The 27,920-nt window shown below is 44.2% G+C and overlaps 1 protein-coding gene across 1 annotated transcript in view; it reads left to right on the forward strand.

The window, feature by feature from the left end:
- USP13 (ubiquitin specific peptidase 13 (isopeptidase T-3)) overlaps window positions 1-27,676 on the forward strand; it is a 71,625-nt gene extending 43,949 nt beyond the window's left edge. The window contains exons 9-21 of the mRNA XM_019532767.1: window positions 100-171; window positions 467-560; window positions 8,703-8,828; window positions 10,018-10,171; window positions 12,395-12,569; window positions 13,377-13,465; window positions 13,791-13,913; window positions 16,665-16,691; window positions 17,940-18,083; window positions 18,706-18,872; window positions 20,114-20,276; window positions 22,892-22,976; window positions 23,738-27,676. Coding sequence (XP_019388312.1) covers window positions 100-171; window positions 467-560; window positions 8,703-8,828; window positions 10,018-10,171; window positions 12,395-12,569; window positions 13,377-13,465; window positions 13,791-13,913; window positions 16,665-16,691; window positions 17,940-18,083; window positions 18,706-18,872; window positions 20,114-20,276; window positions 22,892-22,976; window positions 23,738-23,831 — 1,513 coding nt within the window. The 3' untranslated portion in view covers window positions 23,832-27,676. The remainder of the gene's footprint in view (window positions 1-99; window positions 172-466; window positions 561-8,702; window positions 8,829-10,017; window positions 10,172-12,394; window positions 12,570-13,376; window positions 13,466-13,790; window positions 13,914-16,664; window positions 16,692-17,939; window positions 18,084-18,705; window positions 18,873-20,113; window positions 20,277-22,891; window positions 22,977-23,737) is intronic.
- The last annotated feature ends 244 nt before the right edge of the window (window positions 27,677-27,920 follow it).

A 27,920-nucleotide genomic window follows, 5' to 3' on the forward strand; every position in this document is an offset into this window, starting at 1 on the left:
TGCAGTACAGCCAGTCAGGTAACCAGATATCTGAGCAGAGGACGCTCCAGGAAAGCCAGCTATAACCTTTGTGTGCTTCTCTTTGTCCTCACCACCCAGGTACGTGGGAAACCTTCCTAGAATATTCGACTACTCGCCTCTCGATCCAACGCAAGATTTCAACACACAGATGTAAGTGGCCATGTTGCTATTATTAACCATTTCTAGCCAGAATAATCGGAATAATGCAGCCATGAAGGTACCAGAGCAAAATGGCTATAAATAGAGGGGAGAGCTAGCATCTTGGTAGGGGTTGGGGAGTGAGATCACGGGTCGGGGCATGCTTAGCTATATATTCCAGCCTCGCTAATTGTAGGCGTCAAAATTTTCTCAAGCGCTTAAAGTTGCAGTCACTCTTTCTTCTCCAAGCCTGGAGGAAAATCTCTTTTGTCTTTTCTGTTTGTTTGTTTTTCCCCTTTCCCTACAGGGTTAAATTAGGACACGGCCTCCTTTCAGGCCAGTACTCTAAGCCACCAATGAAATCTGAGCTTATTGAACAGGTGATGAAAGAAGAACACAAGGTATTTGACTGAGCATATGCAGCCTGATAACTAGGTAAAAGTGAAGCCGTGAGACGAGGGAACAGGTGATGGGCACTGGAGAGCGTGGGGGTTCAGCTGGATCCAGCGTGGGATGTTTAGCAAGGTGTCACGCATAAGCTGCTGGGCAGGAATCTGTTAGTCAGGACCTATTTGTGCAAGTTTTAAAGGGCCCCGTGGTTCTGCCTGGAAGGGATTCTGCTGCTCCTGCCGCACACACAAACCAGAGGTAGAGATGCACCAAGGGCCAAAAAGTGGTTATTTAGACTAGAGAGCCCTAAATGTTGGGGAGTGAACTTCTCAAGCTGGCTGTAGTCCAAAATGAAAGCTTAAAGATGCAAAGGAGCTGTCTCCAAAGTGATCCATGGCAAAACTCACTGATTTTCGTGGAGCTGGGAGGCATTCCAGTATGGCGAACACAAGAAGATGGAGTTGTGCGGGAGACTTTCATCTCTGTACAGCTGCCTTCTTTCACTTGCAGGATTGCAGTAAGCCAACTGGCAGTCACAGGAACGTAAGTTGGTTTGACTAGCCCTTTCTCTTGGTTCCCTTGATGTTTCAAGGGATTCTTATTAATATTTAGACTGTGAATCATTTTTAATACGAAAGAGACCTCGTATCAGCTTTGTGTGGGGTGGAGGTATAAATAGATACCAGGGTGGCTCCCTGGTCCCCGTGCTACAATCTGCCCAGGCGCCCGCACTGACCTGGGAATCCACGAGGCTTACTCCTCAGAGGATGTCTGACCAGGAGCCAGGCTCGGTCAGCACTGAGAGTCGTCCCCTCTCTGAGTCTGACTCCCCCTTTTTTTGATACCACTCCTTCTGACTTGGCATTGGTAGCAAGAATACTGGAGGGGTAGGGCCAACCCAGCCCAACAACTCCTTCCTCGTGAGGGGCTAGCCAGACATGCCATCACAGGGGGACAGTTTTTCTCTAAAAGAAAAGCAGTCACATAGGGCTGTGGATGAGAACAAATCCGTAATATATGAAGAACAGAAGAGTGGTGGGAAGAGGCGTCTTTCCCTAGCTGTGTGATGTAGCTTCCATCTGTCTCTATTAATGAGAGCTTATAGGGAGGAAGTGGCCTTTCGGTTTTGCAAACAGCAGGGCTGTACATTGCAACAATTCTGCAGCAACAGAGAGATTTTGCCTGAAGTCCTATGTTGTCCTCCTTAGCTCCCTAATTTCTGTTCCTGCATCCTCCTGTTGTAGCACGAATGTTGGGCCACTTTCTAATGCTGCATTAACTACTGCTGCTTTTGCCATTCGCTTGCCATTGGCCTCAGCCACCTGCCATCGGTATTGCTGCTCTGCTGATCTGCGCTCTCATTTATCCGTACGTTTGTCTCCTTAAACAATGAATGACTCTGCTCTCATTCACGCAGCCATCAGAAAGCCCATCTAACTTCTGGCATATCCTCTGAGCCCCTGATAGCAATATAAAGGATCAGTTTTGACCAAGAGATGTAAGGCCTAGTTCTTGCGTGAGTAAGCTTCATGGGTGTGGTCTGGTGCCTAGCAATTAAGGGGTTAATTCTGTTAATGGAGCTTCAACAAGTTAATGAAGCCTCCTCTACAAGTGCATAGTGACAACTGCTACTCTGGAGTGCACTTTCGAGATGAAAAGTGAGAATGAGTTTGGGGAGGTCAGAATTCCTTGCCTGAAGTTACAGCGCCAGGTTGGACCTGTGGGAATTGCTGTTTGCTGTTTGAGTGCTATATTATTTTACTTTCTGCAAATGCTAATTCTTGAGGATTCATAGTGGGACAGATTTTAAGGCCATAAGAGATCACAAAGCCACCTCCTGTACATCGTGGGCCATAGGATCTTAGCAGAGTTAGACATTTTGGGCTGCACTGGTCATTCTTTTGAAGGTTTTCTATCATTCAGTTAGTTTTATACTGCATTAACAGCTAAGAAGTAATTCAAGCTGGGCTGGCATCAGCAATTGTCTACCTGATATTTTAGACTGTCTATCTAATTAAATAGACAGTCTATAATCAAGCAGGTTATAACATCCATCCCAAGTGGGTTATTAACAGCTAAGGAGTAATTCAAGCTGGGCTGCCATCAGCAATTGTCTCCCAGGCAGTCTCTGAAGCCCTTCTGCCCTGAATGGAGTTGCTTTGTGAGCACTGGGGTCTTGCACAACATGCTATAGTTGCCCTTTGTTCTATAAAGGGACCCTGGATGATGACATTCAGGTTTAAAGCTCCGTGTTCAATTTGTGGGGGAAGAATGTGGGGGGCTTTTTGACTCTTGTTGGTGACTTTAGGGTTGTTGGCTGTAGCCATGTCGGTTTAAGAACATAGGCAGACAAGGTTCTTTGGGTAGATGTAATATCTTTTATTAGACCAACTAAATACTTGGAAAAATGTGTTCTTTGCAAGCTTTTGGGCACAAACACCCTTCTTCAGGCATAGGGAGAGTTTGCTGGTGCTTTGTGTGCTGTCCTGGGTAGAACAGAAGCCAATATGAAAAATGCAGGTCTGCGGTTATCAGATGGCAGGCAGGTTATAATGTGCCATAAATCCAATGCCTGTATTTAGTCCATGATTTTTTGTATCCAGTAGGTTGAAGAAGTGAAGTTCATAGGTTCGTCTATGAAAAGTGTTCTGTAAATTCCCTTTGAGGATTGGAGAGAGAGTAGTTGTCTTGTGAGAGGTGTACCCTCACAGGTAATTGAGTATTTTTGCCTTTGATAGATTTTCGGTGTGTGTTCATTCTGGTACGCAGTTGTTTGTTTTCTTGTACATATTTTCCATCAGGGCATTTAGTGCAATGAATGAGATGTATTACACTGGAGGTTGCGGATGTAAGATCCAGGAAAAATAATGGTTCTGTTGTGGGATGTAGTTATTGTGGGAGTGGTGGAGATGCATTTCCAGGTTTAACACTTTTTGTCCCAGCATGATCTGGATCCGTTCGGTGTGCTTTGGGCCATAGGTCTAGTCTTCGAAATTTAGCTCCAAATCTGGTGCTGAACTAAGATTTGGGGATCAGGCTTGGGGGCATGTTAACTACCCCATTCTCTTAGGGTCTGAACAAGCAGAGAAATCACAGGGACCTAAAAAAGAGGCGGCAAACTTAGCACAGAGCAGCTGACCTGCAGTAGCTTTCTATGTGCCCATTCTTATCCTATGGTAAGTAAAAGCTAAGTCATGGTAATTTGGCCCTGTTTCATCAAAGACTGCTCTGGCTTAGCTTTCACTTATTGTGGATTGAAAATGGACTCACAGACAATTACTGCATGTCAGCTGCTCCATGGCAAACTTGTGCCCCCTTTCAGCTCGCTGTGCTCTGGACATTACCGGCTGCTACTTCTGAAGCCCTGGCTATAGGCAATGCAGTCTCCTCTCCTCCCCGGGCTGCTCTTTTGCAGCTCATCTTTCCTCTGCCTTGAGAGAGCAAGAGTATCATTAACTGGGGTTCCTCACCTTTCAGTTCAGTGCTACCGGGAATCCTTGGGAGAGTCTTTTGTGTCCTGGAAGTAATCTGTTAGTTGTCATGGAAGTGCAGCTGCTGTCTGGCCACGCACACGTGACGGCTTTGTATTTGTGCTCCTGTATACACAGTTTACTTTGGCATAATGGTTGCCTTTGGCTCTGGCTTGTCTGTGTCTGTGCCGACTTTTGTTACCCCCAGCCCAGCCCAGCACAGGGACCCAAACCCGATGCCCCGGAGGTTGGGATGTTTAGAAACGAAAGGTCAACTTGCAATGAGCATTGTGGATACTGTATCCGGAGAGGAACTTGCCTCCTTGGAAGAGGCACGTCTGATGAATTCCCAGATGTATTTTTAGGAACAAGAGAAGCGGGACACACTTGTGTCACAGGAGCCGAGTGACAGTTGCCATGGAAACCTGCATTTCCTGTGCCCTCGTGCGCCCTACGTTCTTGATGCAAAGATTTCTCCCTCCTGAAACGAGACTGTCGGGGAGGGACTTTTGCAGTGAACCGATTTTTAGACAAAGATGGAGTCTCGGGGATGCGGGAGCCGCCTGCGTGTTCTGTACCCCTGCTTCCGCGGATGCTTCCTCTGAACGAGCAGCTTTGCGCCGTGGTTGACTCGGGTTATAGAAATTCTGCCGAACCTTGCTCGTGTTTCCTGCAAAGTTAAGAGCTAAGATGAATACGTCACAAAGGCTGAGAAATGAAGGGAAAGGCTTTTAGGAGACTCTCTTCGGATTCGTGTTGATAGTGACTAGCAGTGTCTGCCCCATGGCAGATGTGGCCCAGCTGTGACAGCCACGATCACCCCCGCTCCTATTCAGATGCTCCAATCCTGAGCAAGTACATTGATGAACTGCTTTGCAGCAGCCGTGGTGTCCTGCTCCTTCCTCCAGCTTCTGCTTGATGTCTTCATCACAGGGGGCAGGGCAGGACAGTATGGTGCGACCAGCAGCACCAGAGGAGCTGGCCATCTGGAGTGCCCATGCAGTGCAGGGACCTGCAGCTGGGCAGCCAAAGTGAGGCAGGGCATTGTGCACACCGCAGGGTGAAGGTGAGCTTGCCCAAACGCATGATGCCAGGAAGGGGGGGTCCTGTGCGCACGTGGTATACAGCCCTGTGGCCTCTCCAACATGTTGCCCCCAGCCACTTAAAATTTGGACAGCCCTGCACTAAGGGAAGGGCTCCATCTACTGTCACCACAAGAATATGTAGCATTGCTCATAAGTTAGCTTAAGTAACATTGTAGTTTTTTGCACACCGCACTTGTCTTCTTGCCACAGCAACTCGAAACGTGGTGTCAGGGGTGGAATGTTTTTCACCCGCTCGAATCTTTCGTGCTATTCTGAAAATGCCAGGGTGGACATTTTCCACCGTCCCTCTGTCTGGTGGAGCTGTCTGGATAACATTGCAGTGGTGGGAGATTTTTGGAAAAATGCAAGTATAGCACAGTGCACATTGTACTCTCCAGAGTTTTTTGTAGCACGTGTTGGGATTTTCAGCCGCACCTTTTAAGTGTTGTGTTGCTTGGGGCGGGCAGGGGGTGACATGAAGCTTGTTTTGTGTTCACTTCACACTTTTTGCCAAGTGCAAATGATTCTTTAACAGCCCAGGACTTTGGGAATCCATCCCTTACTGATGTCAGTGGGTGCCGCCTGTCAAGGCACTCATGTGAGACCTTCAGTGGTCCAGTTTAGTCTATATTTAGCTAAACTGTCTTGCAACTGCTGATAAGGAAAGTATGCTCAGGCTTCTATATATATGCCCAGTTCTGTGGTGCTAAAATCTTCTTTCCATCACAATAAAACAGTATAGGAAGAGCGGCGCTTGATTGTAAAAATGAAGTGAGGCTCCAAGTCCCCATGGGTCACCAGCTAGGAGCTGATTGCATTTTTTTTTTAATTCAGGACATTGCTACTATTCTTGTTTTTTGGATCACGTTGATCAAGCTGCCCTCACGGAGGAAAGGACTTTCTGTATGTGTGCGATCCTCATTTGGAGAGCGCTGTGCATTGCACATTGCTGTTGTTCCTGCTCAAATAGTTGAATCAAAGGTGCATTTAAATGGAAACAGGGCTCAGTTCCAAATCCAGTGCCTTAATAATCTGGGTGAGCCCGGCGGCTGCCAGGCAGGGTGCTTGCTTCTGGCTGAGAAGAGTGCTGGGTGTACAGTAGCCCAAGTTCCAGTTTTGAATCTCCCCTCCCCCTTTGATGCAGGGCGGTTAAGGTCACTGATATGCTATAACCCAGAATTCAGAAAGCCCCAGCACATCTACTCATCCCATCACTATCAAGTCTCTGGATGTTTACAGAAGTTCTTAAAGAGCAGCTCAGCATGACAGTCTCACAGCCATACTGCCAGCAGCTGAACAAGCCTTAACAACTGAGAGCCTGCTGTTGATTTCCATGGATCTAAGTGGAGATTAGTTCTGGCTTACATTAATGAAACAGAGATCAGAATTAGGCCTCCTGAGTGAAAGCTTCCTTTATTAAAAATGTGGTTTATGTGCATTGTATTTCATGCCACTTCTGTTTTCATACTTTGGGGCTAACACCACTACAGAGATGATGGGAATGGGTTTGCCGCTCTACAGTTAAGTTTTCTAAGTGCTCTAAAATACCCATCCTGGCTTGGATGGCCTTGAAAATTGCTGTACAGTATGGAGTCCCATGGTTGGGTTTGTGGGGCAAATTTGAAATCACTTGAGCAAGGAGTTCCTGAGATTCTGGCAAAACGTTGCATCGTGTCAACACAGTAATGTTCTTGTTGCTGCTGGAGCTGTTGTGCATGCCCATAATTTAAAGCAGTGGGGGCCAACTTTTTTGGCAGGTCTGCCACAAATTAGTCCCACACCCTCCCTGAGTGCCACCCTGATCCCCTTCCTCTGCCCAATCTGCAGCTTTGCTCTCTGCTAACTACTTTGCTCTCTGCTCCCTGCCTGACCTCTTGCTCTGCCTTCTGCTTCCTGCCCTATCTGCTGCTGTTCTGCCTCTCCCCTCTCTGATCAGCCATGTGGCACGGGCAGCCTCTGCACGTGGCACTTGTCACACTTTGGCCACCCCTAGCTTCTGACTCTTCCAAAACTGTTATAACCCACTTGGGATGGATGTAAGCTAGTGTCTAGAGCCCACTGTCCCATTGGTGAAACAATATTTAAAAAGTGAGATCCATCTTTTATCATGACAACAATGTGGTTCAGGCCAGGGGACATAACGTGTACATCAGGGCTGGGAGGGGTCTGTTGCAAGCCATAGTATTTGCAGGCTGGCTGGTATCAGAGTAACTGGCTCAGGATTGAATGCTGCAGTCACAGATTTGAGCAGCGCTTGTATACAGCGAGTTAAAGTCCTTCCTTGACAGACTCCTGAGGATTTGTGCTGGGCTTCCAGTTGTTCTTTCCTTGCATTTGACAAGGGCTGCCTTCGGGAAATTTTGCCCAAAGAACAGTTCTTGGTTGAAGATTTGATTTTCAAAGTGTTGTAAAAGCTAAATATTTTAAAGTACTTTAGTTATTGGAGGAAGAAGGAAATGACAGGTGCTAGACAAAATGTAGTGATATGGCTCTGCTAAAACCAGTCATTGTACATCTCCAACTATGTTTTCTCTGCAACATGCTGTAAAAAATCAGTCATTTACGAATTATGTGAATCATTTTTAAAATATTGCTGTATACCCAAGAAACTGTGTTTATAGTCTTTTTCATTAGTTTTAAGAGAAATCCAGGTACAGCCTTAACTTAACTGGTGCTACTACCTCTCTAATATTGCTGACACAGCAAAGCCAAGACCCGAATTGGAGGTGTAAGTTGGAGTATTTTGGTATCCAAAGACAACCCCCAGTTGATCAAAGAAGTAATTTGATAATCAACATTATCAAATATCTATATGCATTGGGAAAAGGCCTGGTGAGCTGGTAGGTTGCAGCCATGTCTTCTTCCAGACAATCCTTTACTGAAACATTAGAAAATCAGGGAATAGAGGATTCCCTGGGAACGTACTTATTTTTGTACTCTTTTGTACTTATTTTTGCTCTCTTGTGCCCGGTCATGACTGCTACAGATTCTCGAAGCCAGAAAAAGGGGGTTGTTGTGCTCCTCTCCCCATGCACCCCACATAACTCAGCACAAAAATGCAGGGTACACAATCCCTTTGGGTGCTGATGCACTTTTCATATCACACAGTGTGAACTGTGACAACTTGCTACAAATAGTCCTTGCTGCAGCCAGTCTGGTTGTCCACCATGCAGGGCAGGGCAGCTGGCGTGTACGCAGGTGACTGAGCACGCAATTCAGCGGGGCACAAGGTGCATTTACACCTTCCACGTGTTGCTTCTTGTAGCACGGCTACAAGACAACTTAGAGCAGCTCTCCAGGGGCTCAGCCCGGCAGAGCAAAGGTTGTAAGGCAGGGCTGGCGTCTACTGCTTATTTCTGGATCTTTTTCAGTGGTTTAAATTCAAGTGCTTTGATGTCCTAAAAAGATACAGAGCGCTCTTAGTCAGCTTATGTTCTGTGTCAGTCAAGTTTCTGGACAGTGAATTGTGAATTGCTTGCTGTGACGGCTTATTTCCCGTGACTCTTTGCAACTTAACTTGACCCGTCGCAAGCCAGTGTGTAATTCTGAGCAACGTGAAGCAATGCTTCTGAAAAACATTTCTTTCACTTGTTTTTAGCCTCAGCACAACGGGATTTCTCCTCGAATGTTTAAGGCTTTGATAAGTAAGGGGCACCCTGAATTTTCCTCCAATAGACAGCAAGACGCACAGGAGCTTTTCCTGCACCTTATAAATCTTGTAGAGGTGAGAGTGTGCTTATTATTTCTTCTGTTGATCTCTTCTTCTGTTAGGGGATGAGAATTGGGTCATGATGTGGTCTGAGTGTATCTTAACATACTATTCAAGGCCTTGGCTACTTGAGCGAACTGTACCAATTTTAACTGCATTGGTTTCTAAACCAAGACATTTTCCCCCATCTTTACTGTCTCATGCAGTCACCCAGCCAAAAATGTCAGTACAGCCTCATTAGGTATAAGCAGGTTAAGCATCATTTAACAAGCTGTAAGTGTTATAAACAAATGTGATTCTCTCTTTCAGCTGTTACTCAGTGTAGAATTACATGTCCATATATTTACAACGGCCAAGGCTGCCTGTGAATATTAAATGGACCAGATGTTGTTGTTGTTCCACCTTTGCATCCTCTTCTGAAGCAAGTAAATCACCATGCCCAGCTCCCTTCCAAATCCCTGGTGCATGCTATCGAATCATTACAGCAGGAAGAACTGCCAGGCTGAAAGCACTATGTCAGTTTAGTAGCAGATTATTTGAACATAAAATGTCACTGCCATTGAGCTACAATCTAGCGCACTGCAAAAGAGTCAATATTGTGAACGCTAATTCTGTCCGGGAGGCAGTGAAGTGGGAGATTTACAGAGAAGACAACCAATTCTCTGCCTTCCCTCATATGCATTAAGGGGGCTCATTCACGTGCTACACTCTGGATGAAGTTATTCTGATCCAAATCCCATGCACTGATTACAGGCCTCATTTATAGCTATCTTTCTGTGCAAGCCTGATAACAGACAATTAACATGAGCGGAGAGGAGGTGTATTATTTCTAAGGTACTCTCGGCTGGATAATTGACAAGAAGTTGCTACTGTTTTGACACTGGTGCAAAGGATTTTCCATAGCCCATAATAGAGCCCTCGCTTTGATAAGCTGCCGCCTTCCTGGCCCTTCTGTTCATTCAGTAAATCCTGTCTAGAGGTGGGTTCCCATCCTGTAAGTTGCTCTGAGCGGGCAGACACTTTTGTCCATGGGAAGCCTCCCGGACCGCAGCATCTCAGCGGGTTCCATGCAAGTGGGGGGTGTCTTCAGATGCGAGGTCATGGGACAGGGATGATGACTCTTAAACAGCTAGCTCCCCTGGACTCTAAAAATGTGGATTTACTGTCACTGTGCTCAAGTGATTGGATCAACTCTTCCCTTCAGAGAAACCCTGTTGGTTCGGAAAACCCCAGCGATGTTTTTCGGTTCCTGGTGGAAGAACGTACGCAGTGCTGCCAGTCCCGGAAAGTCCGGTACACAGAGAGGGTTGACTATATCATGCAACTGCCGGTGGCTATGGAGGCAGCAACAAACAAAGGTAAGGACTGAAACATGCTGGGGGCAGCTGGTGGCTGCCGCCTTTCTAAAACCAGCAATCGGGAACAGATGAAGGTGGATGTAACATCATGCCCCTGGGTGTGTTGGAAGCAACAGAGGTAAAACCAGGAGTCAAATATGGTTGAGTATTTCCAGTGCCTGGGGGGAGTGCCCCAATAGGAAGAGGCATCCAGAGCTCAGGTTGGCTGATCTGTTGAAACCTGTTTTAATTTGCCTCCTAGGAGAATAAAACAAATGGGTTTTATCATTGAGAAATGCCAGATTTACTCTGATTCCAAGATGAGGTCGTCGTCCCCCTCAGTTTTAACATGGAGACGAGAGAAGCCCCTTATCTTGGAATTGAGTATGAGGCCGGGGAAAGGGGCAGGGAGGCAGCTGCTGTGGCTCCAACCCTGACCCCAACCATGGGGTCAGCTGCTGCCTGGACCCCCGCCACCTCTGCACCCCCTGCTTCTTCCCATCCCTGACCCCCTTCCCCCATCTCCCCCCACATCACTTCTTCACTTCCACAGCCTCCATCCTTCTTCCCCAGCCACCCCTCCCCATATCACTTACCCTTGCTCCACACCTGCAAGTCTGATCCGGGCTGCAGCCTGGGACATGGAGCATGGCCTCAGCCTGGCTCTGTAGCAGTGGTGCTGGCTCCACACTGCCGCTTCGGTGGGCATGTTCTGTGCACACTTGCATCTACTTGGAGTAGTATGCTTTCACATTAGAATGTCCCAGTTGGGATCAGGGCCCCTGCTGGACTAGGCAGCCTGCAAGTACAGGAAAGCGCTTGTGGTTTTAAGGTACAAACTGAGAGTCTGGAAGGTGGGACACAGCATACGTACAGATGCACTGGTGCTACGTTGTTAGTGACAGGTCTTACAGAGAGTGAAAGGAAGGACAATGAATGGTTTGTGTCATCTGTTGAACCAAGCACAGTGGCTGCGTTTCATGGATATCATGGCAGAGGCAAATCTTAAAAGGAATAAAGGTATGTGGCAATTGTGTCCATTATAACAGGGGTTGTCCTGTGGGAGCAAGCCTGCGGGTATGTATGGAGGTGCAGGGCTAGGATCACTGGTAGAGCCAAAGGTGGGAATTGGACTAGTGATGGGCAGGGATTCTGCTTTTCTCCAATTTCAAAGAAATCCCTAATTTTCAGTTAAAAAAAAAAAAAAAAAGTAACCCCAAATCCACATTTTTCTGTGTTTTTAAATGAAACACTACCAATACATAGATGGTACATGTAGTGGTATTTAATTTTAATTGTGGCAAAATGTGGATTTGGGATTATTTCTTTTAAACTGAAAATTGGCTTTGTTTTTGTTTTCTTTTAAATCCGAGAAAACCTGGATCCCTGGTGATAGGTTACTGGATCAGTCTGGTAGGCTGAGACAAGGTTAGGAAAGTCCAGAAGGGTAGACTTGATGTGGGAATAAAGGGGCATTAATGGAGAAACTCATCCTGGGTCAGTAAAATATGTTTTGGTTTTTCTGTCTCCACTCTTCCCATTGCAGTACCTAGATTTAATAGACCTTAAAGCTGGAAGGGGATGTTATCATCACGTAGCCTGATCTTATTAAAACAGACCATAGAATTCCACTCTGGTCCCCACATGGGGCCTATAATGAGCAGCTGAACTGGAGCAAGTATTTTAGAAAGCCATTCAACCCTGATTTGAGGATTAAGTGATGGAAAATGTGCCATACTCCTTAGTAACTGGCACTGCTTTTTGTTTTTGTTTTTTAAAGGCATCTTATTCCTATAGCAGCATTTATAATGTTATGTATTCCATGTATTTCATTACCTGTCCAGCATCAACATGATAAACACTGCCATCCAACAGCAACTAATTAAGAAAGGTCCAGTGGAGGCATAGACCAGCAGTGGTTTGCTGCATCAGAATGAGCTGATGAAGCCAACAGAGCATAGTTGTTTGCATGGAAATAAAGATCCTGCCATGAAAAATGTAGTCGTTTGTCTCCACATGTTTGTACCGCTCTGTCCTCACTGTGATTTAGGCATGCTAACTACAATTCTGGGCTACGAGCCTGATGTAGCCTTGATGTCCTCTGAACTGAGTCAGATCCATGTAAAAGTTTATTTTTCCCAAGCAAGGCTTTGGATTTTAAAAGCTTGTGAAAAATAAGACTAATGAAAGATGCATCAGAAGCGCATTGTTCATTTTGCCATCAGCATCCTGTGTATTTCTCAGATGAATTAATTGCCTATGAACTGAAGAGGAGAGAGGCAGAAGCTGCTAGGAGACCGCCACCAGAGCTTGTCCGTGCCAGGATCCCATTTAGCGCGTGTCTGCAGGCCTTTTCTGAACCGAACAACGTAGATGACTTCTGGAGCAGTGCCCTTCAAGCAAAATCTGCAGGAGTTAAGTAAGTGGGCAGTTCCATATTAAAAACCAATGTGACACACATGGGAAAAAGGTGGTGATGCAGCTGAGGGTAGAGTGGGATAGTGGTGGAGCACATAATATAAAATGTGCAGGTCAACACAAATCTACCCCACCGAGGGCTGTGATGATCCACCGAATGGTAAATAAATAGGTCATATTTGCTTAGCCTGAGGAATGACCTTTTATTTGGATGTTAATAGCAGATGTCATCGCAGATTTTGGGGGGGTTGTATGCCTTGTAGAAAGGTTATTTCTTGATAGCCAGTGTTGCTGACCTTAAAGATAATACCATTTGAAAAATAAAAATACTACTGTGCTCTTGATCAGCTGCACATTCCACCTAATGCCCTACGCATTTAGTCATGTGATTCTTATTTAAAGGAACTGCTCATGTAAGTTCCCACATATAGCACTGAATATTTAACTCCCAGCATTCAGCATAAAGACAGTTTGAATGAGTCTTGAATGTAAGTATAGGTTAGTTCATGGGGTCCCATCCCAGCACCTTACTTCTTGCAGAACTCCTGTTGATCTTTCTGTGGCGGTTCAGAAAGAAGACAAAGGATCAATATTGAACTAGTTTCCATGTCAGGAAAGCAACCATTGCCACTGAACCTTAATCTTTGTGGTTTAAATATGCACTGGATCTTGTGGGATTCACTTTTGCTTGGGAGAATGCAGGAGATCTAATGCTGCCAACCTCTTTCAAGCCAGAAACAATTTGTGTGAGCATGGCTCAGGCACTGCAGTTTGTGTCCTGATGACCTAACTTTCTTGTGTTTCCCAGAACATCTTGTTTTGCTTCGTTTCCTGAGTACTTGGTTGTGCAGATAAAGAAGTTCACCTTTGGTCTGGACTGGATACCCAAGAAGCTTGGTATGTCTCTCGCATGCCTTCCTCCTCCCCATTCAGTTCAGGTTCTTCTAAAAGACGTGGGTACTTTGTTGAGCTCAGTGAAAACCTGGTTTGAGTCTCACATTTGTAATAAAATTCAGTGGCCTCTCCTTTCCTCGTTGAGCTCAACAGAATCCCTGGTTTGCAGAATAAGAAGTCATTTTTCATAACAAAGATGATGGACCCATCAATTAACTGCTTCAAGGAAAATAATCATATTTGTGGCTTGTGTCGGGTTCCCTTCACCGCAGCATGTGACATTCAACATGCTGGAAGGCATTCATAAGCTTTGTCTCTCTATGTGCAGATGTTTCCATAGACATGCCAGACCTACTAGACATCAATCACCTCCGTGCCACAGGCCTCCAGCCAGGAGAAGAGGAACTTCCAGACATTGCTCCACCCATTGTCATCCCTGACGACCCCAAAGGTACTTTCCTCTGTCAGCGGGAACCCTCCAAGTGCCCCCCTTTCCTTTGCCAGACTAGTTAGTCTCTTTTGCTTCACTTCTCTACTGGTGCTTTTGAAGGTGCGTTTTGCCTGCCGTGCTCCAGCAGTTCACACAAAGTGTGATCTGGTACCTGGATTTAGGGTACATATAGTAGCAAGCTAAGCCAGTGCTCACGCATTATTCAGCGGTGCAGACCATCCACAGCTTCAGTCGATTGATTGGAAATCATGCCATGGCTGCTGCCTTAGCACCTCTTAAGAAGCCTTTACCTGGGGGGGTCACATTCTTTGCAGTAGAATAAATGAACATTTCAGTTCCCATTTTTCACCTTTGCAGCAGGTTGTATTCTTACTCCTGCTTAAAACTTTTTAAGGCATGTAGAAGTAAATTACTCCTAGATAAGTAAGTCTGCTCTAGGACATTAAGTGGCTAGGTTCCCAGCTGACTCCATCATTTGCCCTGTATCCCTTGGTATCAGTAGTAGAATCATTTGTATTGTAATAGCACCTTAGAAGTTCCCGTCACGGATCGGGGTCCACGTGCATCCTGAAAAGCTGCTCCCTGCCCCAGAAGATACATGAGGCCAGATGCAGCCTTTGAGATCAGGGTCCTTTTTTTAGTATCATCAAAACATTGTACTTAAATAGTCCAGGGCCCGAAATAAATAATGTCATCTCAGCCAGCTATGATGGGACCCATGGTTGGTGCCAGAAGCCGAGTGGGACTCTAACCAGATATTTCTTGTGTTTGGAGGACAGATGTCTAATCCTGCAAGAGTTGTGCTAATTATTATTTAAAGTTAGCCTTGATGTAACTATGCCTGAATGGTTTTAGGCTATCTGATCTTTGCCTATCAGTGTCTTGAAGGTCCTGATCTCCTAAGAAGCTTAATACTGAAGTTGTGCAGTAGAGTTCTTGCTGTAGGATCTCAGCCTCCCATTTTTTGAAGGGCTGCTCAGCTCTTCAATCCCAGGCCATCCATTGGCTTGGATGATGCCAAAAATGGGTGGTGGTTGTACTTCAGGAGGTGTGGTACACTTCAAACTGGATGCCTTCATCTATGGCACGAGTGCGGTTAATGCAGAGGAGAAGAGCGCTACTAAAGAGAACAGCTCTCCCACTGTACTAGTCTGAAATCCTCTGCTTGCTCATTCCAAACAGCAAGAATTACAATTTTTTATTTGTGTTGCAGTAGAGCATAAAAATCCTAATCAGAGGCTTTACTGTGCTGGGACTGTACAAACGTAGAGCAGAACATCAGTCAGGCTCTTGGTTAGCTCAGCTGTAACATTCAAACTACCACACGTGTTTAACACAACGTGATGCTGAAACAATCCTTTTCTATTAGAAGATGTTAGTACCAGGAACCTTAGAGCTTACTTTCTCCCTGCTTTGAGACGGTGAAATACTTTATAGTATTAACGTCATTTGGTTATCCTCTGACCTTGGACACGGATGACTGAAATTTTCTTTATGGTGGCTTGAGCTCTGATGCTTCAATATTTAATGAGTTGCCAGAACGATGCAGCTGTTCTCGTTCCGTAATTGGATTATTTATTTACTTGGATATTAAGCCAAGTGTTTTTACTGCAGTGAGTGCTTTAAATATGGAAGAAAACCAATCCCTGTGTGTATTTTGGTATAAGACTAGAGGCTGCAGAAACATGCAGGCCAATAGTGTTTTTAATTTTGTTCCCCCTCTGAAGATGCTTTACTCGGGGGTTTTGGGCTTCTTTGAAACTTGTGTTTTTCATTTTGGAAGGCTAACTTTGGAGCTGTCAGTTGCTTGTGGCTCTGGTTTTTACAATGAAAATAAAACCACAGAAAGCTGCTACTGACTCATTTTAGCTCTTTTGGTCTCTCCCTGTCCCAGCCCCTGTCTATAAGACTGTGGTGTATACTGTGCTGGGCACTGTCCATGCACACATTTATATTCAGAAAGATCCAGTTTCTCTGCCTGAGACTCTGTAGTCTATAAAAACAAGCTGCATCCAAAAAGATGCTTGGAGAGAGTTGTAGTTAGTGACAGGATGTATAACCCATACCTAGACTTTTCTACATAATATTAGCTATGCCTGACTTTATCCCTCAATCTGTCCATATCTATGTAGCTAGTTTCTTTGGAACCTCTTTGCTTCAACTCCCAGCATTGGTCAAGAGGTTGGCTGTTGTATCAACTTTGGAGATCAAGGGAGTTTTCAGAAGGTCTAGGAAGGAGATGAAAAATATTACTGGCCTGGCATCTCAATTCAGGGAAGATATCAGTGCTAAATTAAGTTTTAGCTGCTCCTGGCTTTTAACTTGCACAGGGAGGAGTAAAACTTCCTAAAGTTATTGTTGCCTAACCATACCTTTCTTCCTCCAGCCTTATGTTTATAGGATTTATATAGGTTTTCAGTTAAAAATGCCTACTTCTAAGTGCATACAAAATATTTTGAGCAAATAAATTGTTCAATTTGGTGAAACTTTATTCACAGCAGTCATGGTGTTCCCACTTTTTAATGGGCCAAGGTCAGCAATCAACCCATTCACTATTAATTTATGGTACTGTGGACGCTGAATGCTAACTTAGTGGGTTACTTTTGTGTCCTTCCAGCAGCATGTGTACGCTGCCGTTAATAATGAGATCAAATGCTTTTGCAAACAATGAGATTGGTCCTTTTTCTCCCTCCCATGTGGAACTTCTTGTAGACTCATTTTTTCCCCTTATTTTGCTTTCTCAATTTCCAGATCACATGATGAACCATTTCATGGAGCGTATGTATCTCATTTTTCTGCTTATCACCTTGTGTTGCTGTTTCAAATGTTCAAAGAAATCAACATGCTGTATAGTTCAGGGAGTGGGCATTGCATAGATACTCATGGAGTTTTTTCCCATGTGCATTTATATATCTATTTGGGGTTGTGTTTCTTTTAACATCCGCTTAAAAGAAGACAGGGGGCAAGGGACAAAACCAGGGCTGGGTGAGGGGCATGAGCAGGGCCAGGGGGCTGTGAGGGAGGAGTGAGGGGCACCAGCAGGACCAGGGTGTTTGTGGGGAGGGAGTGAGGGGCCTTTCATTTTAACCATGGATTTTTGGGTCTTTATCAGAGAATTTGTGACTTTTCGTATCAGAGAATTTGCGACTGTTTATCAGGGAAAACCAGGATTCCTGCTTATCAGCAGCCATTTGGATAAACTTTGCATTCGCTTTTCAAGTGTGTGTGTGTGTATATATAGGGTGTATATATAGGGCTAGATGGAAAGCACGTTGAAGTTGATGTTAAGGCTTCTCCAACAACAAGGAATAAGTGAGGCATTCATATTGAACAAGTATCTAAGGAGCGTGAGCAACAAACTGCCTTCCTTACATGGCGAAATTCACTCCAGTTTGGAGGACTTGTATAAGCAATCTCAACATCTTAAGTAGCAGGTTAAGTGGGAGACCTTGAGCCAACCCTGGACAACCCCAGTCTTTCTCCTGTTGACCTTAGTGGGAGTTTCTCCATAGTCTACAACAGGGAGCTAAGTAATGTGTTGATTAATATTTACTAGGTTGGAAATTGTTAACCAATATCTGTGCAGACAAGATGACCAAAGAGCACAGTCATTTCTATATGGAAGGTTATATTAGTGAGAGTGGTTATAGCTGCACTTTTATTTACAATTAAACTATTGTATCAGCACTGTGCTCCTCACTGAATTGATGTTCCAGGCACCCCTGACATTAATGCCTGAAATTAAAGGGCCCAGAGGGGTTGGCACATCAGTGGTGAGTGATCCTGGTTCCTGTAAATACAGTGCCTCCTCAGAATAAAGGCTAGTGTGTAAATTATTAAGATCAAAGTTTACAAGTAAATCTCTAATTACTGGTATAGTGCTTTGCCCAGACTTTGTTTTTTAAATGCATTGTTTACTGCAGTGTTAATACAATGGAAGTGATGTATGCCATCTGACAGAATATACAACACCCTATAGGATAAAGCTTGGTTTGACCTTTTATGCTGGAGCATATTTTCTTGTAGTGCCAGATATCGATGATTCTTCAGTGATGCAACTAGCGGAGATGGGCTTCCCACTGGAAGCATGTCGGAAAGCTGTTTATTATACTGGCAACTTGGGTGCAGAGGTGGCTTTCAACTGGATCATTGCACACATGGAAGAACCAGGTCAGTAATCTCAAGGGTGTGGATGTGGTTTTTGTTCTGCTGTGCATCTCGCTTGGGTCAGTACGTATTGTGCCAATTTGGTGGAAAAAAATAACCGATGTCCCCATAACAACCAGGGAACACAAACCTGGCCTTTTCCTAATCTGTTGCCATGTTGGTGTAAACTGTTGCTGTAAGCCTGACACACAACCCCATTCAATTGAACATTTATGGGGCACCTGTTGCCTGGAGAATGCACAGCAGACCCCAGTTGAACCAGAAGTATCCAGCCGCTAATAATAGAGAAGCTGATGCTGGAAACCATGGAGGGTCTGTTGCTCTTTGCATGTGTCTAGAGCTGGGGATTCAGCCATGTTTATGGCAACTATGGGTTGATCCTGGGTTGCTCATTTGGCTTCAGTATTATGTGGGTTCACACTCTTGCAGCCTGGCTGCAGTGGTTTCATGCTCTATGCTGAGTTGCTCCAGGTGGGCCTACAGGGGAGAATCGTGCATGCGTTCTGCCCATTGAAATGAATTCCACGCCAGTACAATGGCTCTTCTTGACTCTGGCATGTTGATTGATGGCTTTGCCGGTTCCACGAAGAAAAAAAGTTAACTGATAAATGTTTGTCTGTTCCAGACTTTGCCGAGCCGCTCATTATACCTGGTTTTGGAGGAGTTGCTGCCACTGGAGCAGCTGGTTTAGGGGTCATTGGGTTAGATAACCAACCTCCAGAAGAGATGGTAGCTATTGTCGTCTCCATGGGCTTCCAGAGGAATGTAGCTATTCAGGCACTAAAGGCAACAGTGAGTCCCTGGTTTATCGGAAGAACTTCTAAGTTTTTTTTTAGCATGTGAAGGTAGGGAAACCTTTGAAGCATGCATATGGAGGAATTCAGATTTGGCAGTGGGTGAGGAACAAGGAGATGGCATGCTTGAGGCAAGGTTAACTCCCAAGATAAGTGATGGGAAGGGAAGGGCATATAAGTTTTGGATGGATGCTCATTTTAATGTAACCCCAAGGGGGAAGGTAAGGAAAACATGGCTTTTTCATGTTGGGTGCTTGAGAGTATTTATGAGCCCCCCTATGAACTCCCCCCCTCTGGGGTGTTTTTAGGAGGGTTACAATCCTAGTCACCTGTCTGTGATCTACAGTTGTCTAGGGACAAGGGGTCTTGGTGCCGCCAAAGGACCCTGGCCATAAGGGGAGGAAAGGGCTCATTCTGGGTCCTGGAGGAAACACTCTTCCTTTTTCTGTTTCTGTTCCCTGCCTCTTCATATATACCTATAATTTCTAATTCCAGTTGTTCCCAGGACCCCTGGCCATGGGCTAGGCCCCCATTGTAGGCTCTGTATAAACACAGGACAGTCCCTCCTGCCCCAGGCTTCTTGCAATTGAGATGGTTACCTGAACTAACAAAATATGTAACTGGGGGGCTTTTGTAACTGTCCTGCACATAACTGGATAAGGGGTAACTTTTGTTTGAACAAAGGTTTACATATTACTATCATGTTGATTTTCAAAAGGACAGAAAGGTGTGAGCTGAATTTACTTTAAAGCATTTATTTGGACAGTGATCCCAGCCCCAACCATTTCTTTATGGAGGACTAGGGAGAAATAATGCACTTAACACTGGCTCCAGCTAACTACTTTGTAATGATTTATATGACCAGTAGAGCCATGTTGTGCATCAAATACGACTTTAAAAGCCTGTGCATGTAAATGAACGCTGATGTCCTGTATAGTGCAGCCCCTTGTCATTACTAGCAACACCAGATACAACTCTGAGCATGGCATCATTCAGTGAGTGTGGTACTGATGATGCTGCAGGGAATCATTAAGCATTAAATGAATCCAATTATAGACTGAGGTCAGGAGACTTGCAGAGTGCCTGCTGAATATGCATCTTCATAGAGGCAGCTTGTGTTGCTCAAACGGACCAAATGCTACTGAACGTGCTCCGCTTACTTAAGGATCAGTGTGTGTACAGCAGTTGCAATGCTAGCGAGAGTGCTAATGACTGATGTTTTGCTCATTTGACTGCCAGAATAATAATTTGGAGCGTGCACTGGACTGGATCTTCAGTCACCCTGAGCCTGAGGAAGAGAGCGAGACAGCTTCGGATGTGATGTATATGGAGAATAATGCTAATGCCAACATCCTCACAGAGGCAGGTTCAGAGGGGCCCAGGGTCAGAGATGGGTCTGGAAGTAAGTTTTCCTTGCTAGTTCATGGATGCGTTCCTAGAGCTCCTCCTTCTCTTTCACCACATGGTTAGCATGGGGCCCCAACAACTTACTTTTAGGTCCTGTCTGTGCCACTGAGTTGTGTGTAGCTCTGGCAAACCATGTTATTTCTTCTGAGTCTTAGTTTCGCAGTTTAGGAGTAAAATGGCACAGGGGTTGCACTGTTGTAAGGATACTGTAGTTTTCTGGTTTAGATTTGCTTTTGTAGGCAGGGACTTGGAAAAGGTTGGATTCTGCCTCCAAAAAGGGCAGGAAAATTCAGGTAGACCTCTTAGGATCTGTCTGGTTGACTACAATAAGCTATGTGATCTTGTATTGGGATTGGTTTGTCATAAGACCGTAAGAACTTCCACTTACTGGGTCAGATTGTAAGTCCAGCTTGCCCAGCATCCTATCATGTAGTGGCAGATAATGGATGCTGAAGGGGAGAGTGAGCAGGGTATGTGACCTGCCCCTTTCCCACTTGCAGGCTGCAGCATTTAAGGTCTAGGAAGTTCTGATTGGGAGTGGGGGACCCTGACTCAGTAGCTACATCAACACCTTTCCTCCAAAAAATTGTCCAATCCCTTTTTGAATCATTTGAAACAGAGTGCCACTTCATGGGAAACTTATTCCCCCCTGGATCGCTGCATAACTTCACTGAACCAAAATATCCCATCATGGTAGCAAAAAGATTGTTTGGGTACAGGCACAGGGCACAGTTACACCAGGCATAAGACAAGACCGAAAACTGTTTAAATATGTAGCTGCTTACAGTAGGTGCTATTATGGTATCTCACCATTGGATTGGATAGCAAGAAAACCAATAATGACCTACTTGCATTGAGCAAAGGGCAGGTATGCTGGGGGTAAAACTGAGTTGAGTTGCAGACATGTGACCCATCCACTGCCGTAACTTATACAGCCACTGCTCACACTCCAAAGGTTAACTTTGCCCAGGGCAGTGATTTCCACCAATACAGAGCTGGGTGTTGTATGTCTGCTCTATCTTTACAGTGTGGAAAAGGCAAGTTATACTACTGGAAACACGTTGCGTGTCTGCATCCTGGCTGTTCTAATTTTCCTCCTTTTGGTCTCAGAAAGGAAAATAATTAAAAGTCCAAGCCTGGAGAAATGAGTTGCCTAAAAGCCAGTCAAACTTAGGATTCTGCTGCTGTTACAAACAGCTCGAGCAGCTTCACTCCTGAAGTCTGCCAGAAGTTTTGGTTGACGTATATAAATATGATAATCCATTTAAGAGGTTTTGTTACCCTACATATAATATACCCGTGTGCTACTTAATCGATTTTTTTTCTGTAATGGGTCTCCTCCAAGGATGTCGTTATTCTCAGAAGTAATGGAGCTAAGTAAACCACAAGATGGAGCTCTTGTACAGAAGCCAAAGAACGTTAAGTAGGCAACGAACAATCCTCTATCTAAAAAGCCCCGATTTACTGTAGCACAGTGCTCATCTTAGGATACTGAGGAGCAATTAGTATTTCTCCTGCTAAAGGACTTCAGTGACCCTAGCTAGTAGCTGTCGTGTGTATGGTCGATGCCCCTTTTCCCTCTGTCCTTCAGTCTACCTTTGCTGTAATACATCTTTTTAAAATTGTCTAAACGCATCAAATATCCTTCTGATTCTATTATAGTTTTTTAATAAGGGCATTTATTTCCCTGCAACAGTTAGAAATGTTACCACTGTAAAGGGCAGCCCAGTTTATCCTAATGTCATGAGCAAGGTGGATTATATTTGCACAGCAGAATTGTAGGGTGACAACAGTGAAGATTTTCTGCATAATTAGACTCTGGAGTATGTGAGGCTATTGGAAATCTGGAGTTCTGATCATGTGCTGTGACATTGTGAAAAGGGTCTCAATTTTTGCATCAAAGCTCAGACCGTTCCCAGGTCCAGTTCTTTTTTGCTTTGGTGGCATTTACACTGCACTGTATAAGCGAAGGTGGAGCAAAACACAGATGTCTTTTCATTAATTATCTTAAAAAAGAGCCCTTCCAGGACTCCCAGGTCATAGCATTCTGTATTTTATGCTGGAAACTTTCACTTGTTCCTATCCAAGGGCTTCTGCAAAATTTTCAGGACTGTGAAGATGATTAGCTGTTCAAGCCACGAGCCATGGACTGAGTTTCAAAGGCTGTTCTAGGATGTAGACTCTCCCTTTCATTTGATTTACAGGGGATCAACCATTCGCATTCATGAGCGTTAGCTGATTTGCGTGTAGAGTGAACCGCTAGCCTTTGCCAAAGAGGCATCGAGGTGGAGTGACACAGGGCTGAAATCCATACCTTCACTCTAGCCACTTTATCTTTCATTGACTTTTGTCATACTCATAGGCGTAAGCTGTATTCAGACTGTTTTGGGCACAGACCTGTATCTATCTGGGTGGTGTTATTGTTTGACAGAGAAGACAAGTTATACATATGAATGTGGGAGTCCGTTGATCACGTAATAAGTTTGTTTTGGGATGCAGAGAGTGAATTAGACATGACAAAGCTTATCTGTGCTAAAAGAGACACGTGTCCATTAGCTCTGTCCATTGCATTGAAAGATTGACACTGATCATCTTCCTTTTCTTGTGCAGGATATGAGCTCTTTGGATTCATCAGTCACATGGGAACATCCACGATGAGTGGTCACTATGTTTGTCATCTGAAAAAGGAAGGCAGGTAAGTGGTTTTAGGAAAGGAAGAATTGGTTTCTGGCTGACAGGCACCTTCTGCATGGTGTGTGTCCTTGCAGATTGGGGCATGCATTCCTTGTGTGTGTTATCAGACAACCCCCTTCTGTGGTTCCTTTTGGTGGCATGAAGATAATGACTGTCCTATAGATTGACTGACAGACAACTTGGCGGTTTTCTTTTTAATTGACGTATTTGTCCATGCTGAGGTTGCTCTAATCTAGTCTGGCTACTGGACTGATATGGAAGTGGGAATCTGTTATACGTATAGCCCTTCCTTTCCAATTGTACAGAGAGCACTCTGTGAGTTGAGCTCAATCTGGTCTTTGCTCATCTTAGGTTAAAGAAGGAAAGTACTAACTCATCTGCTTACTGCCTCTGGATAGCTTGCTTATATGTTGTATCCAGCTCCACTCTCTTGTCCTTGAAATGCCAGTAACCTCACTGTATTGGGTATTTGTAGTGTTGGGGTTTCCATAATACAAATTAACTTTTTCTCCAGCAATGGGGAATGCTGTTTGGTCTGCATTTTCACCATCCTGTGTCCTCCCTCTTTTCTTAATTCGTGGACCTGTGAAGAAGACTGCTTCCTCGGTCCTTTCATTGTTTTTATTGTCCCTTGCGTCGTTTACATTTAACTTCTCAGTTTCTTGGCCAAGATATCTGGGAAGGCTTGGTACAGTCTCAGCGCTGTATCAAGGGACTACATGACATCACAGAAGGATGCTCACCTTCCTGTTTTCCTTTCAGATGGGTGATCTACAATGACCTTAAAGTCTGTGCCTCAGAACGACCTCCCAAAGACCTGGGCTACATTTACTTCTACCACAGGATACCAAGTTAGGCCTCAAATACATTACTTGGCCTTAAGAAGCCATAAGCCTTTTTAATCTGCCAAAAAGTGTTTAGAAAATTAAAAACAAACAAACAAAAAACACTCCACCTTGGACTGCCAAAAAGCAAAGGAAAACATGGGATATTTATAGTTTATTTAAAAACAAAACACAACAAAAAAACCAGTCATTTGATGCCTTCTTCAGTGCTAGTGGGGAAATTTCTATTGGGTGATGACGTACTGTAGGTTGTTTTAAATTTATATACGTTAAAGGGTAATTTAAAACCCTTCAGATCGCTGGTGGGATTGCAGCCAGCTTACAGAGAATGTGAATGTTTCCTGATCAAACACAACAGCCCAATTCCTGCCTCATGGCTCAGCTGTGTCCTGCGAAGATCTGCGGGGACGTGTCTTTCTATCGTAGTAGCTGGCCACTGCTTTCAACTGGGGAGTCCGGACAGGTTATGGAAATCAGACTTGTCTTTGCCTCATCTTGAGTTGGAGGGGGGAGCCATTCTCCAAAGCAGAGCATGCCTCGGGCATGACCTTATGCTTCATCACGATGAGAAAAATGTAGCATACATCTATGAGAATGTCGTGACTCAGAATATTTTGTTTTTTGCCTTTTTTGATGCTTGAAATGAAGACAGACCCATGACGTATGGGGAAAGCTGTCATTGTATAAAGCACTGACCAGGGATTATGCCAAATAATAATGGTGGGTTGTATCTGATTTTATGGATGTATCTGATTTTAGTTGGGGAGTTACATCATCGTGAAATCCTCTTGCCTTCTTAAGTTCTTCCACAGGATTCAGGTTTGGAAATGGCTAACAGCATGCAGGCTGGTTCAGCACCTAAGTCCAAACTACTCTGGATGTGCAAGCACCTGTTTCCTTCCGATCTAGTTAAACAAGGGCTAACGCCCCTTTTTACCTGTTGCAAAGCATTTTGCTCTGGTACCAATGATCCTCCAGCTGAAACTGGCTCCATAACAAAATGCTTGCAGTGTAATTCTGTTTGCTGCCAAAGGTTGTTTAATTATTTAAATTGCATCCAGGGGTAGAAGCAATTGCTTGGTAAAGTAGCTGATTTATTGATTTATTTATTTTTTTTTCCATTTTAGATTCTTAATGATGTATGAACTTTCTCAAAACTTGCCAACACACTGATAAGCTGATTTCCTCCATGAACACCTTTTAGAAAAGGTTTTGGAGGAAGGAGGTGGCCATTTCTTCTTCTATTTTTAAAAAAATCATTTATTTTGGTTTGAACCGCAGGCAAGAATTTATTTGAAATCATGGGCCGTGTGGGGTTTTTTAATTGTTATTAGATTTTATTTTTGGGAAAAATTACAGCAGTGAATAAGCAACTTTTTTAAGATATCGAAAACTTTATTTCATCATACGTTTGCTACTGCTGAGAAACAGTTGGCAAATTGCCTCTTGTAACCCTACAGATCCCACAAAGTAAATGGGAACAGTCAAAAGAGTCCTCCTTGCAGGGTGAAGGAGAGGCAAGGAGATGTCATTACATCTTTGCTGCTGCTAATTCTGCAAGTGTAATAGCAAAATACAGGGAATTAGACACGACCAAAGGGGCACTGGATTAAAGACTGTGGTTATAACTAGGGCTTTTTAACATCTGTGGAAAAACTGTTCTCTGTACTAGAACAACCTTGTGTACATTAAGCAGCGTTGTTAGACAGGCCCTGTTCTTTGGGCTGGCCCCTGATCTGAAAAGCTAGACTAGGTATAGGGAGGAAATGATGCCCAATCACTGGGAAAGCTCCTGCTATTTAGCACCCTTGCAGGCTCCCTAGAATGGTGTTCTGCTGTGTTAACAAGCGGCTCTCGTGAAATTTTGCTGCTTCATAGTTTATTAAGCAGTTGGCCATGGACAAATACAAATTGGCAGCAAATCAACTTCTCACTATATTTGGGATATTTGCCTTTCATTAGAGAATGCAGATTTTGAAAATTGTATCAGCAAACTGATCAGTGGCGCTAGCCTGTGCCGAAAGCGGGGGGGAAGAAAGGAGGAAACTTCCTGTTTTATTTGTACTTTTTCTTTCCTACAGATCCCTTTTTGTGCCCATTTATGTTTCAAGCAAGTGGAACACTGCAGCCACCTCCTCTGCCTCATGAACTTAAAGGGCTATTTATAAACCAGCAAGGTCTGGCATGGCTAACCTTTTTATTTAAAGACCTTAGCTAAGTAACAGACAATAGAGGCTTTACCATGTTCATCACCGAACTGACAAATGGCACGTCTCCCAGGAATAAGAATAGAATGTGAACTTCCTCAAACCATTTACCTGTATATATACATAGCTAGAACTGGAAAGACTGTGGATGTGATATATTTTTCATATCAGCAACAGGCAAGAATCTGGGAAAGAGAAGTTAAAAAGGAGGGGAAAAAACAAAGAACTGGCCACATAGGTGCATTTTTAGCTTCTGGAAACCTTTCAGTGCAAGATTTCTTCATCATGTTTGCATGTAGTTAAAAGTGGGTCAAGAGTGCAGGATATACGAAAGGAAAAAGGCTGAAGGACTTTTGAAAATGTTGGTTTGAAAATGCTTGGAAGTTTTCCAGCCATTTGTGTGTGTTTTTGTCACCCTTTGCTTGGATGATCAGTGTACCATGTGAAAGAGGATAAAGCCAAAGGAGAAGAGCCGCATTGGTACATCCCAATGCAAAAACCTGATTGTGGAACCGAGAGGTATTCCTGCTAGATCCATGTAAAACCATGCTCATCTCCAAGCACGTAGATGGTCTCGCTGATGTGAATGGGACCGTTCCAAGTGCTGATCCTGCAAATGTGCCTAAGTGCTTTGTTGGATCAGGGCCTTGGTGAACAACTTGAAAACTGGTGAAGGGAGGGTCAGTGTCTGTGGTTACAGTTGGATTGCAGTTACCACTGCAAGGTTTTTCTAATTGTATCATGAGCTTCTTTAGACAAATGGGTGAGAAGAAAATCTCACTGAGCGTCAGAAGGCAAATTATTTAATCTTTTGAATAGGGTGAGCCAAGAGGCAAAAACCAACCTTTTTTGTTTCTAGAGCTGTCTGTACATTTTTGAACAATGGTTTGGGGGTGGGATAAAGGAGCTGGGGGGAAGGGGGAAGAAGGAAAAACCTTTTAATATTTCTTTCCCTATCTCACTTTACTTCTAGTGTTGTAGGTACTCGTGTGGTTCACGATCTCCTCTCTCCAAGGCAGAGGTCGAATGGGGTTCTTAGATCACTTTACCTTGTTGCTTACAATTAAGATAAAATATGAGAAAAATCAAAACCCTCAGGCTACCTTAGGAGTCTTTTTGAACTGGATTCTCCTGTTGCTATACCAGTTCCAGGTTGGCGTAATACTGCTGAAGTCAGCAGAGTTACTCCTGCTTTACACTGGTGTAACTAAACTGGGCCAGATTCACAGGCGGTGACAACTTCACTGGGATGCAGGAGGGCAAACTGAGGACATGGGTGTGCACTGGTCATCTTTGCAGTGTTTAGAAACAGGCCTTCAGCTCGTTCCTCTGATTTTCCATCCTGGTGGCAGTCTTCTTTGTTTTCTCTGCTATTTGACTTCAGGTGCATTGAAAGACTATGCAAAACATGTCATAACTGGATATGCCTTTTTATTTTCTTCTCCTCCCCCTTAGCAAATTCAGTCAATTTCTGTCAAATCTTTTGAGGCTTTACTGTTGTATCTTGGAAGTGTTTGTACTGGTTTATTTTGCACCATGGAGAATGGTTTGCTTGAAGCACTGATAACGTTTTGGAGCATACTTGTCTGAGATGAGAAGAGATGAATGACATTGTTGCAGCTGTTTTAAATTAAAAAAATATTCTCACACCTTGGCCATCCTGTTGCCTTTTTGCTGCTCTCCTCTTTACAGTCTCAAGCAGAATTAACCAAGCAGCTTTCTGTGTTACTTTGCCTCAATTTATTTTTATTTGGCGTTTGTTCTTAAAAACTCTAGTATCTGGAACTAAGCAGTTTTAGGGAAATCTCCTTTATGAAAGAAGAATAATTTCCAGCATTTGCAGTTGCTGAGAGAAGCTTGCCAACATGATGTGAGTATGCCCCAATGATTCAG

Source organism: Crocodylus porosus, unplaced genomic scaffold (genome assembly GCF_001723895.1).
Source record: "Crocodylus porosus isolate Cpor-Errol unplaced genomic scaffold, CroPor_comp1, whole genome shotgun sequence".
NCBI classification, from domain to species: domain Eukaryota; kingdom Metazoa; phylum Chordata; order Crocodylia; family Crocodylidae; genus Crocodylus; species Crocodylus porosus.